Source organism: Fukomys damarensis, unplaced genomic scaffold (assembly GCF_012274545.1).
Source record: "Fukomys damarensis isolate Sample0158 unplaced genomic scaffold, DMR_v1.0_HiC HiC_scaffold_22, whole genome shotgun sequence".
Lineage (NCBI taxonomy): Eukaryota > Metazoa > Chordata > Mammalia > Rodentia > Bathyergidae > Fukomys > Fukomys damarensis.
Window position 1 is genome coordinate 25,241,633 of NW_022900934.1, and position 12,057 is coordinate 25,253,689.

Below are 12,057 nucleotides of genomic sequence, written 5' to 3' on the forward strand. Positions count from 1 at the left end.
TAGCTAGCTATATATATCTGAATTATACTTGTAATCCTCCTACCTCAGACTCCCAAATAAGTAGATTAGAGATGTAGGTTACCACACCAACCCACCAATGCTTTTAAAAAGCATGCTTTAGTGGCTGTATAATATTTCTTATTAGGAATTTTGTTTCATCACTTCTCAGCCTTTTGGTTAAGATCAAGTGAAAAATTTTGTTTTGTTTGAGACAAAGTCTTGCTATGTAGTTCTGGCTGTTTTTAAACTCACTATGTAGTCCAGGCTGGTCTTGAACTCACAGCGATCCTCCTGCCCTAGCCTCCAGAGTACTGGGATTATAGGCGTGTGCCACTGTGCCTTCTTATTAAGAATTTATCATAAAAATAAGTCTTATATAGTTGGACATTTATGTTGTTCCCAAATTTTCACCATAATGCTAACCAGTCTTGCCCTTAAATCTTTGTCTGCGTCTTTGATTATTTCTCTATGAAATTCCTAGAAATGGGAATTAATCATATGCATTTCCAATCATGTGTATACTTTTAAGATTCTTAAACCATGTGAGGTTTGGTTTGGCCTTGTCAGTTGACCTCAGATACTTGAATTTCTTTGGAAAAGGTATCAATTGGTGAAATACCTGGATTATAAAATTACTTTGTTTTGTTTTGTTTTGTTTTTTTGAGACAGGATCTCATTATGTAGTTGAGACTGACCTAGAACTCACTATGTAGCCCAGGCTGGTCTTGAACTCACAGAGATCCTCCCGCCTCAGCCTTCCCGAGTGCTGGGATTATAGGCGTGCGCCACTATGCCCAGTTTATAAAATTAGCTTTGGAAAGAAAAGCAGTTTGATGTAACATTTCAAAATAGATAAGGTTTGTTTTAAAATATCACTTGGAAGGGCTCTTAACCCTAATAGAATTGTTTCTTATTGGTATATGTTTTATGCAAATAGAGACTCTGAAGTCTTTGTCCCCTCTGGGGCCAGCAATGGTGTGTCCACATGTGAGCAAGGCCTGGATTGGTGGTGTTGGACCTGCCCATCCATGCATCCATCCATCCATATATACCTTAGATACTTACTAAGCATCTAATGTGGACTGTAGTAGGAATGCCTGCATGAGTCATAGATTTCTATTCATGATCTCTAGTTAGAGAGATGGACACAGAACAAGTAAATACACCACTCTAAAATAATGACAGTTGTGCTGCTGCTGAGGCAGGAGGATCACCGAGAGTTCCAGGCCAGTCTGGGCTTTGTAGTGAGTTAAGGATAGCCTGAGCTACATAGTAAGACCCTGTCTCAGAAAACAAAACAAAACAATCATATTAGTATTAAAAGCCAGTAACTAAAATCAAGTGCAGCTGGAGGTAGAATTCATTCAGGTTTTCCCTTGGTTTCAAGTTCAGTATCTACCAGGTATCTGTTGAGACTGTGCTCACCCACATGTGGGAAGTTCTGGGGTCCAGGAAAGGATTGAACTTTCCCTTCAATGATCAAGTTTGCATTTTCGGCAAGATCAAGTACAGTATCCAGATCAAGCCAAAGATCTCCCTAAGGGCTCCCTGTTGGGTACCTTTTTCCTTTCTTTCTTTTTTTTTGGTACCGGGGATCAAACTGGGGACCTTGTTGCTTGCAAAGCAGGCAGCAGCACCACTGAGCTAAACCCCCGGCCCTACTTTTTCCTTTCAGAGGATTGGATTGTGGTCCGTATTTGTAAATGGGTTGGGGAATCAAAGTGTCAAATAAAGAACCCACCTCAGGGTTTGTTCTGGAACTCAGCCTCCTACCAGGACAGGGACCCTGTACCAGGCCCAGAAACCCACCAGGGTACTTGTGTGGTTTGGGGTGAATGGTGGAAGATCCCCTCCACCTCCTCCAGTTTTCAGAGGCCAGCTGGCTACTGGAATTCTGAGCCTTTCCTCACTGCCCAGACTGACACTATCATGAGTCTCTATCCTGTGTGGGGTGGGGGTTATTATTTAAGTTAGTTAAAGGTTTCTCCTGGGACCAAGCCTAATTGTGGGCTGCAGCAGGTGCTGGGTATGAGGGGGACTCTATGCTTTGCCATCTCTCTGCCTTGGCAACCATGCCACATCCTGACTGTGGGCCCCTCTGGTGTTCTGCCTTTCCCTGCTCGCTGTCCTGCCCTGCTCGGGTGAGGGTATTTCCGGGGTCCCCCTCCAAGATGGCACAACTCTCAGGCACATTCTCATCCCTCTGCTGCCCACCGTGCCTGGAGGGTGGGAGCTCTGAGGTGGGACTATCCTACAACCACCCACTGGGCCCAGCTCCCAGGCGGGGGGTCTTGCAGCCTCCCTTACCCCTTACTGCCTCCAAGGTCTCCCAAATGCTTCTGGGCTCCTGTGGTTTCCTCTTAGATACCCCCAAACCTCCCCTCTTTCCTGCTTCCTTCTGTCTCCCCCACGACCAGGGAAGAGTTCCCGTGGAGGGGAACCCTCTGTTTCCTTTCATCATCCTCTTGGAGGCTGGAATTTTGAGTCTTAAAAATCTTTTCTCCAGGTTCCCAGGGACTTCCCTTTCCTGAGGCTCTGAATGCAGCGCTCAGAATACCTGCCTGAGGGTCCCAGGAAATGCACCGGGGGAATCTTTTATATAAATACTTCCATACAGCTTCTCCAGGTTCTAGGCCCCCTTGCCAACTCAGAACCAGCTCCTCCCAGGCCTGGTCCTGGTCCTGGGAGGAGCTGGGGGGCGAAGTGGTCAGGACTTGGCCCCTCAGCCCTGGGCCACAAGGTGTCATGATTTTTAGAGAAATGAAAGAAATTCAGAAGCCCCCCCCCCCCGCCATGGTGCCAATGTAACATGCACAGTCACATCTGGGCCTCAGAACGGCATTGTGAGGGGAACTGCCACGTGATCGATGGGGAAACCGAGGCCCGGAGTGATGATGTCACTCACCCACGATCTCACACTGGTAAGAGGCAGAGCGGAGCTTTGAACCCAGGGCCCGGTTTCCCTTCTTCCCCCCGTGTGACCTTGTCCCACATCCCATGCCCATGAGCTGCACTTCCTGATCCATGTCAATGCTCCCCTGCTCCCCGCTGCTGTCATTTCCTGAGGATGGGAGGAGCCCCGGGCAGGAGTGGGCAGACGCTGCCAGCCTTGCCCCTCACTTCACAGGGCCCCACCTCTCCTCCTTCCTCTGCCTTCCTTCCCTCCCCTTCTCTCACCTCCTGCCCTTTTTTGTCCATTGTCCCAAGACCCGCGGGTGTCTTCAGGGGTCTGCCCAGCCAGGACCCCCACCTGCATCCTCATCAGGATGGCCCCGTCCGAGAACTCCGTGGTGGTGACGTAGTACTGGAGGTCATCAAGGGCTACAGATGGTTGGGCTACAGTGTGGAAATGAGCCTGGGCCTCAGCCTGTACCAGGGGAAGAGTGGCAGGGCCTAGGGGAGGGGATCCATCCTCTCTCTGCTTAGGGTTAAGTTCCAGGAGGGATGGGCTTGTGCTCCTTGTAAAAAGAACACCAGTGAGGGCCAGGCATCGCCTGTAATCCCAGCACTCGGGAGGCTGAGGCAGGAGGATCGCTGTAAGTTCGAGACCAGCCTGGGCTACATAGCGAGTTCCAGATCAGTCTCAACTAGTGAGACCCTGTCTCAAAAACAAAAACAAACAAACAAACAAAAAAACACCAGTGAGCCGTAACTTTGTGCCAGGTTGTCTGTGTTGTCCTACTCTGTGGGTCTGTGATCAAACCCATTTTACAGACTGGGAAACTGAGGCTGAAAGGGACTGAGAAGGGAAAACAATGTAGCAAGGTTATAGCTACAGAATAAGTGGGCAGGACTGCCTTGTTCCCGACATGTTCCTAGAGCCTAGAACAGAACCTGGTGCTTGGCAGGGAACAGCAGACAAGTCCCCCACCTGACCAGTAGTGATGACATGCGCAGCATGGGTGAGTAGGTCTTCCAGCCTCAGGTCAAGCAGGGTTGCACTATCTGCACATGGGTTTCCCAGTGAGGAGACAGAATTCTCTGGGCCAAGTCTCTGGGCTCATATCTCTCTCGAGTGGGAGAGTGGGACCAAATCTCCTGTGTTTTACAGGAAAACCAGGAGTGGACTTATTCCCGAAAGGTGTTATGAATCTTTCTGCTTCACATACAAACGTCAGTGCCCACCACCGCCTGTGATTCTTGTGGTGACATGTGGCACATGGCTTTTGTTAGCCCAGCTTGGTGGCCACTCGTAGCATGGCAGTGCGAAATGGCGTTGCCAGCCCCTGAGTGCACGGTGGAGACGCGCACTTACTCCTGGAGTGAGAGGTAGGGTTTGCAGCGTAACACGACTCATGACGTTCAGTGTGACCTTGGGTCCCTTGGCATCTTCTATGGCCAACCTGAGAGAGGCACAGTGAGCGTTGGTGTGGCCTGGCAAGGCTTCTGTGGCTCTGTTTGTGTCTGGACTGGCTGAGTGGCAGTGGACCCTAGAGGAGATGGGGAAGCTTGGGGCCAGACCCCCACCCACTCTAGACCACTGGGCCCTAGTTCCAGTCTCTAAGCCCTGCCAACCTGGCCAGGCCCTTCCCTTTTCTGGGCCCAGCTTGGACCTTTCTATTACCTGGAGGAGCTTTCTGCACACCGAGCCCACCCGAATTCAGTAGAAAAGTAAAGTTCAGAGGCGGGGGTCTGGGATCGTGAGGTGGTGAGAATCCCTCTGCTGCCTGCTAGGAGTCATGGGCTCTCTGGAGCATCCGGGAGCCTCTGCTCCCTTCTGAGGCCTGAGGCCCAGCCTTCCCCTGAGCTGCAAGGAGCCCTGAGGCTGATGTGCTTTTTGAGCTCTGGATGCCGGCTGGCATCTCATTTTGTGTCCACCAAGCAGACAGCAGCGAATTCTAATGCTGGGGAGAACCTGGCCTCTGGTGTGGAACCTTCTGGAGGGTTCTAAGAGTGCTTGGACCACGTGAAGCTTTCCTGCCAAGCCATGCCAGGGTGAGCAGGCCAGGGGCACCAGCTGCCAGTCTTAGGCCTTGGCACCGCTGGGGCGGTGCAGGCCCCAACCTCCTCCCAAGGGCCCCTGGCAGCAGCCACCTCACCGCAGTACCCGGGGCTTTCACCTCTTCACTGCTACCTAAAAAGTCCTCCCGGAGTCTGCTGTCTTGCCCCTGTGATGGATTTAGGGTGCACATGTGGCCCCGCAGGAGCCCTTCTCCAACCCAAGGAAGCATCTCGGGACTCACTGTTATTATTGTTGGCAGTGCTGGAGATCGAACCCCAGGAAGGGCTGAGGCACATCCCCACGCCTCTTTATTTTGTTTTTGACACAGGATCTTGCTACATTGCCCAGGCTGGCTTTGAATGTGAGATTCTTTGGTCTCAGCCTCCAGTGTAGCCGGGCTCACAGGCTGGCACTGTAACACTTAAGTCTCACATTTACTCCTGGAGCGTGAACAGCCAAGAGGCTTCCACGATGCTGGGCTCAGAAGCTCAGCGAGGCTCCAGGAGCTAGTCGGACAGCGAGAGTCACCCAGGAAGGAACACACCAGGCAAGTTGGCAAATAGACCTTTATTAGTCTGGCCAGATGGCGCTCCCCAAGCCGAGTAGCTCAGAGAGGCGGCTAACTCAGAAACAGAGGCCATTTTATATAGGGCTGAAGAGGGGGTTTACATGTAAAACTTACGGGAAGAGGACAAAGGTGAAGAAGCGGTCGTTCTGACCTATTGGTTATCAGGCACATATTTGACTGTCAGGTACTAATGATTAGTAGATTGCTCATCCACTGTTCTGTTTACAACTTAGATTATAATGTTTAGAACATTCAGACTACAGGCATGCAAGGAGTGGCGCAATCCATGTTGGGTCTCTGTGTATCAGTCTCCACCATACACAGTTATCTAACAATTCACAATTAATCACTAGTTATCCTATAAGGGATGCGGGGAGCGACAGTCTCTAGGCTGTCTGCTGGTCAACATGGAGTCGCTCTGGTTCAGTCAGGCTCTTAACAGCACCACTGCACCCAGCATATGTAGTTAACTCATATTACCAGGACGCTCCAGCTCAGTGGCTTTCAGACCAAGCAGGTAACGTGAGGGAGTCACAGAGCAGCAGGGGATGACTTGAGGGTTACAGACCCGACACTAGTGACTGCTTTGTGGGAGGTTAGGCTAGGTGAGGCCAGAGCTTCACTTTAAAGAGAATCAGGCCAGGCGTGGAGGTGCACACACGTAATCCCAGCACTTGGGAGGCTGAAGCAGGACTGCTGTGAGTTCGAGGCTCGGTGAGTCAAGTTCACCATGTTGAAGAAAGAGCCTTCTGGTAAGCAAAGGAGGGAGGCTTGGAGTCCAGGGGGTGGTGCTGGGGGAAAAGGGTGGAGATGAAGGGCTCTCAGTGTCAGGGTGAGGAGTTTGGAGGTGCTCCTGAGGGCACTGGGGAGCCACAGCGTGTCAGAGCAGGGCAAGAACAAGCCCAGCCCTGGGTGAAGGCGGGTGAGCTCTGACTGGGAGAGTCCAGAGGGGCAGAAACTCGGAGGAGGTAGTGCTGTCACACTCCCAACTTTCTCAGGCTCCTGCTCCCCGGTCACCTCTTCACACTGACCTCTTTTTTTTTTTCTTTTGTTTTGTACCGGAGATTGAACTCAGGTCCTTGCGTTTGTGAGGCAGGTGCGGTGCCACTGGGCTAAATCCCCGCCCCCGCAGGCTGACCTCTTTCCAGCTGGTCCTCGCTGACCCGCAGGGAGAGCAGCGGGCCTCCCCTTGGGAATGAGGCAGCAGCTCCCAGCACAGCAGTGACGCCCGGAGCAGCAGAACCCTCCTGTTCTGGACCTGAGGACACAGAGGCGAGAACCAGGCTGTCCTCACCCAGTCCACCACCGTGTATCCCAGCTTGGCCTCCCCTGGAACCATCTCTCTTGCTTCCCCAGCCTCTGTTCTGTCCCCAGACCCGCTGCTCCCTCGTTGCACATCTAGAATTGTGGGTACATCTATACCTATCGGCTTGGAGTCTCCCTCACCATTACATGGCTGTACCACTTCCCGATGTGTGTTCTGGCCAGATCTCCACTTTCTCGTCTGCACAGTGGGGGTCTATGACATTGCACACAAGTCAGAAGAATACACCGGACAGTACAGTACACACAGAACACAGGTGTGCAGCGGGTCCTGACCCTGCCGGCGTGGCTGGCTGACCTAGTGCCACGCCAAAGGACCTGTGCTCCTTTTAATGCGGAGGCTTCTGGATCACAAGGAGGTGAGGGGCTGGAGTCCCGGGGGAGCTGCCAGAGCAACTAGGGTAGAGGGGTAGGCAGCCAGGCAGCTTGAAGCCACATATCTTTGCCAAACAGTAGGGAAATATCTCAACCAGCACATCTGTGTTAGTTCCTGCCAGTAGAACCTTAGCCCTGGCCAAGTGACCAAAAAATAGCAGAGCTGGGGCCCTGGAGTTGGCAGATCTGGGGCCTCTGGATGGGGAAGAACAGACACCAGGAATCAAGGCCACTGGAGATGCAATGCAGGGACCAGTCAGATTCAGACGTCTCCCAGGCAGGTGTCAGGTGAGGAAGGGGGTGAGGAGCCCCCACGGTCCCCATGCTGCACCCATGGAGAAGCCACCCAGGAAGTAACTGCTGCCCTTGAGCAGGGGGAGGTGGCCCTCAACATGGCTGAACTTCCTCTGCTCTGCCAGAGATGATCCTTAATATCCAGCTGTTTGCTACAAGTGGCACAGGAGTTCAAAACAGGGCTTGAGGGCTGGGGGGTATGGCTCAGGGGTAGGAGCGCTGGCCTAGTTAGATCCCCAGCACTGCAAAACGCGAACAAAAACACTGATCCAACTTGGTAGCAGAAGAGAGAGTTTTGCACTTGTTTGGACACGCAAAACTAGGGCTGTGAGATTTGTGCTTGCGGCATTAGCTTTCCCCATCTCGTTTCTAGACTGATTTTGAATTCGCTCATGGTTTATGCTGTCTTCTGCAGTGGGTGTTCTTTTCTGTCAATTTACCCGAGTCTGGTGCCCCTCACACTGGGCTTCTGGCTCCTTGTGCCTTTCGTCCTTAGGCCTCCTGACCAGCCCTGACTTCTACGACCCTTACTTGTGCCAAGTACCACGCCGAGAGCTTGGCAGGCCCCATGGCATCACCTAGTCCCCATCTCTGGGGGATCCTTGGCATTCGGGCCCATTCCACACCGGGTGGAACTGGCTCAGAAAGGAGAAATGACTTGCTTCTGGTGACACAGTGAGTGGCAGCACCGGGCTGTCCTGGCACTGAGAACCTGTGCACCACTTTACCACGCTATAGGTGATCAAGAGATACGTGAGGAATGCCCACGCTGGCTTCCTTGTCCTTACCTCTTCCAGAATGGCGCTGTCTGGAGTCTCCCTGGCTTCTGTCTCCAGCTTCTCTGCAGGACAACTTCTATAACCTAAGCTCCTAGGTGGAAGATGGGCACATGGGCAGGAAATCCAGTTCCTTGGCCCAGAGCCTGCACTGGGGGAAGAGGGGGTCCTCTTTCACCCAGTGCCAAGAGGTTCCTGGCCAAACTGATAGGGCCCAGCCCTGAGTCCCAAGGCACTGGCTCTAGGCTGCCTCTGGGGCCGGCAGACCCCAGGGAGGAAGTGGGTGGGGCTATGGTTTTGGGGTGGACCTGTCCTTTTGGGACATTGGAGCACAGGGTGTGGGGCCTTGCTCTCCGGAGAGGCCGAGGAAGCTCTCTGGATGTGGCAGTCATGGAACCCAAAGGAGTGAGGATGTGGGGGTGGAGTGGGATGAGGAGAGCAGGTGGGGGCAGAGTGGGAGGTGATCACCGTGGCCATTGTCCCTGCCCTTTCTATGCGTTTCATCCCAGGTAGGGTTTCTGCTGTCATGTGGTCACCAAGGACACAGTCTCTCTAGCCAGACACCCCGGCTTCACTTTGCCTCCGGTGTTCAGGAGCTGTGTGACCACGGACAAGCCCCCTTCCTTTCAGACAGAACCTCAGTTCCTTGGTTTGCCAAGTGGGCTGAGGACAGAGCCTTGCCGCGGGTCACAGGAGTGGCTGAGGGGTGCTCCGTGAGAGGCACCCAGCAGTCCTTGCGTGGAGCAAATGCAAGCCTTGGCTAGATTCCCAGAAACGGACCCGAGGCTGGGATCTGAGTCCATTGTGGCGGGGAAATGATCTAGCAACCAGGGCTGGAGAAGGAGCAGGGAAGGCAGACAGCCAGGCAGGTGCGGTGTCTGGCCAGCAGCCACTGTGGGAGCCTGGTCTGCACCGCCAGAGCTCTGGAAGCCGGTGTGTAGCACAGGCCTTGGAGCTGTCCCTGGCCCCAGGAGTGAGGAGGCTGGGAGCCCCAGGTCTGGAATTCTGGGACCTAGGGCTATCGCTGTTTGTTCGGCCCCCAGGATGGGACTCTCACAGTCACTTGGGCTGGGACAGAGTCCCCTTCGTGGAGATCAAGGAGACCCACGCCCAGAGGTTCTGCTCTGCCCTCCAGGCCTCTTGGAAGCCTTCCTCACACCCCATCTTGTTAGACCCTAAGGAGCTTGGAGAGACCTCCCCAGATGAGAGGGGAGACCCAAATTTAATAAGATTTAGAAAAGTAATAGAATGTATTGTGTGGGGAGCAAATTCCTGCCCACTGTTCAGCCACAAAGCATTCTTGGGAGTCAGAGCTGTGTTGGGGGCTTTGGCTGATGCCAATGAGTACCAGGTGCAGGATTTGGCCTGGGCCCCTACATGTCTGCATGGCCTGGCCCGCCTCCCTGTAGATTAGAGAAGCTCCTTCCTGCTCTCTCCCAGGGCTATAAGTGTTCTTCTGCCTGTTTGCATGGTGACCTTGAATAACACCTTTTCCCCAAATGCCTACCTAACTCTCTTCCTGCAAGGCCCCTTGTGTCACTGGGTTCTGGGGTGGAACAAAGCCAGATGTCTTGTCATCAGGGTGGCTGGAGAGACTATGGCAGCCACTCGCTGTCTGAACACCAAGGGTCTTTAGTGATAAAGGCTCATTTCCCCAGAAGCCAGGTAACAAATGATGATGACATTACCCATAGGTGACACTGTATACATATGTGGAAACTATGATCATCCCCATTGTACAGAGGACATTGAGACCCGCAGCAGGTAAGCCACATCAAGGAGGTACTGGGGGGCCAGGCTGGAACTCGGAGCCTAGTTCATCTGCCCCAGAGCCACATGGATCGGAGGAGAGCCTTGAACTACTGCCATCAAGCTCGACAAAATATGTGTTTCCTGCCCAAAGGGCCAGCCCTGCGCGGATGGTGTGGAGGCTGACCTTGAAAGTGAAGAGAACTGGCTTTTTCACTCTTGAAACCTGAGAGAGGTGGTCAGAGCCATGGAGTCATCCCTGTGTGGCCTGGTGTGGCCCAGATGCAGCTCCGAGAGGGCCCAGGCTGCTGAGAGGAGCCTGCAAATTACCCACATGTGGCTTCGATGCCTGGCCCCCAAGCTGCCAGTGGCAAATAACTCCTGTTTGGGGACAAAGCTACACTCCAGACTGCAGGGGCCACAGGCAAGCATTTATTGATTGCAGAAAAGAACAGTACAAGGGCCGGGGATTTGGTTCAGTGGTTTCGGCGTCTGCCCCACAAGCGCGAGGTCCTGAGTTCGATCCCCAGTACCAAAAATAAAAATTAAAAAAAAAAAAGAAAAAGGAAAAGAATGGTACACAGAGCTTGCTCTTACACTCCCAGCTGCGATTGGGTCTGCTCTGGGTGGCCACCATCCAAGTCCTCACCGAGGAGCAAAGAGTCCGGGTCTAGGAGTATGGGATCAGCAGGACAGCACCCTGGGATTGAAGGAGAAAAGTCATTTTTAAAAACTTCTTGCCTTGCTATGGTTTATGCTGGCTTTGTCCTTCTCCACAAGGTGACCACTGGCCATGGGTCACTTTGACTCGCTCATGGAGCATTCTTGGAAGGAGCACAGGTCTGTGTAATGCTGTGCGGTGGCCTGGGCACAAGCTTAATATCTGTGTGCAGTGGGTGTATAGGATTGCTGTCCCCAATCCACCAAAACTCTCCAGGAAGGTTTTTTTTTTTTTTTTTTTTTTTTTTTTTTTTTTCGATTTTTTTGTACCAGGGATTGAGCTCAGGACCTTTTGCTTGTGAGGCAGGTGGTAGAACCACTGAGCTAAGCCTCTGGCCCCAGCTGAATTTTTAATAAACTTCTTTTCTTTGAAACCTTGTGTAACACGAGGAACTTGCCCTGTTAGTTCTCCCGTGATTTTATGGTGACCATTTTCAATCATCCAGAGACGTTGAAAGAATCATACAGCGAACACCCGGCCACTCATCCCCTGGCCCCTGTTGTCACCCTCTTTCCCTCAGACTGGCTTCACCACCTTTATTCATTCCTCCTGCTGTTATGATATTATAAACTACAGAAAGGAAACCCATGTGCTGATAGCCAAAAACAACGGAACAGAGCAAAACAGGACACTCAGAAATAGATGCAATTAGTGACTTTAAATCTGTGCTTTTCTCCAGGATCAAACAGCTCAGGAATTCAGTGATTCTAACTGATAGCTCTGGGGACATAAGGAGTGGTAGGAGTCCCATGTTTGGTCAAAAATGCCTCTGGAGCCTTAGGTTGGAACCATGTCACAGAAGGGTGATGGGCAAGTCATCTGTGGGTTTTCTTTAGTGCTAATAATTCTGGTTTGTTTGTTTTTTTGTTTTGTTTTGTTTTGTTTTTTCAGACAAGGTCTCACTATGTAGTTGTGACTGACCTGGAACTCACTATGTAGCTCAGGCTGGTCTCGAACTCACAGTGATCCTCCTGCCTCAGCCTCCCTAGTGCTGGGATTATAGGCGTGTGCCACCACGCCCATCTTAATAATTCTGTTTTTAACATCTTTCTCTGACTAGAGTAGAGTCAAACACCACGAAGGCAGAGGTTTCTGTCTGTCCACTGCTGTGGTCCATACTTGCACAGAGTAGACACTTAGTAACTGGCTGTGGCTCTGCTGACCGTGATAGGCAACTCCCTGACACTGGCCAGTGCAGAGGCTGGAGCCCTAAAAAGGGGTTATCAGGGCAGGTGCTGAGAACAAATCCCAGCTCTGTGCCTGCTGGGTGTGTAACTTTGTTTTTTTGTTTTTTTTTTTTTTTTTTTTT

At 52.1% G+C, this 12,057-nt stretch overlaps 1 protein-coding gene across 2 annotated transcripts in view; it reads right to left on the minus strand.

Annotated features, from left to right (window-relative positions):
- Positions 1 to 10,571: 10,571 nt before the first annotated feature.
- The window catches only part of Bpifb1 (BPI fold containing family B member 1), a 28,970-nt gene continuing 27,484 nt past the window's right edge, over positions 10,572 to 12,057 (minus strand). For both annotated transcript variants that reach the window (XM_010628399.2, XM_010628398.2), the window contains exon 16: positions 10,572 to 10,727. In XM_010628399.2, the coding sequence (XP_010626701.1) occupies positions 10,698 to 10,727 (30 nt within the window). In that variant the 3' untranslated portion in view covers positions 10,572 to 10,697. The remainder of the gene's footprint in view (positions 10,728 to 12,057) is intronic.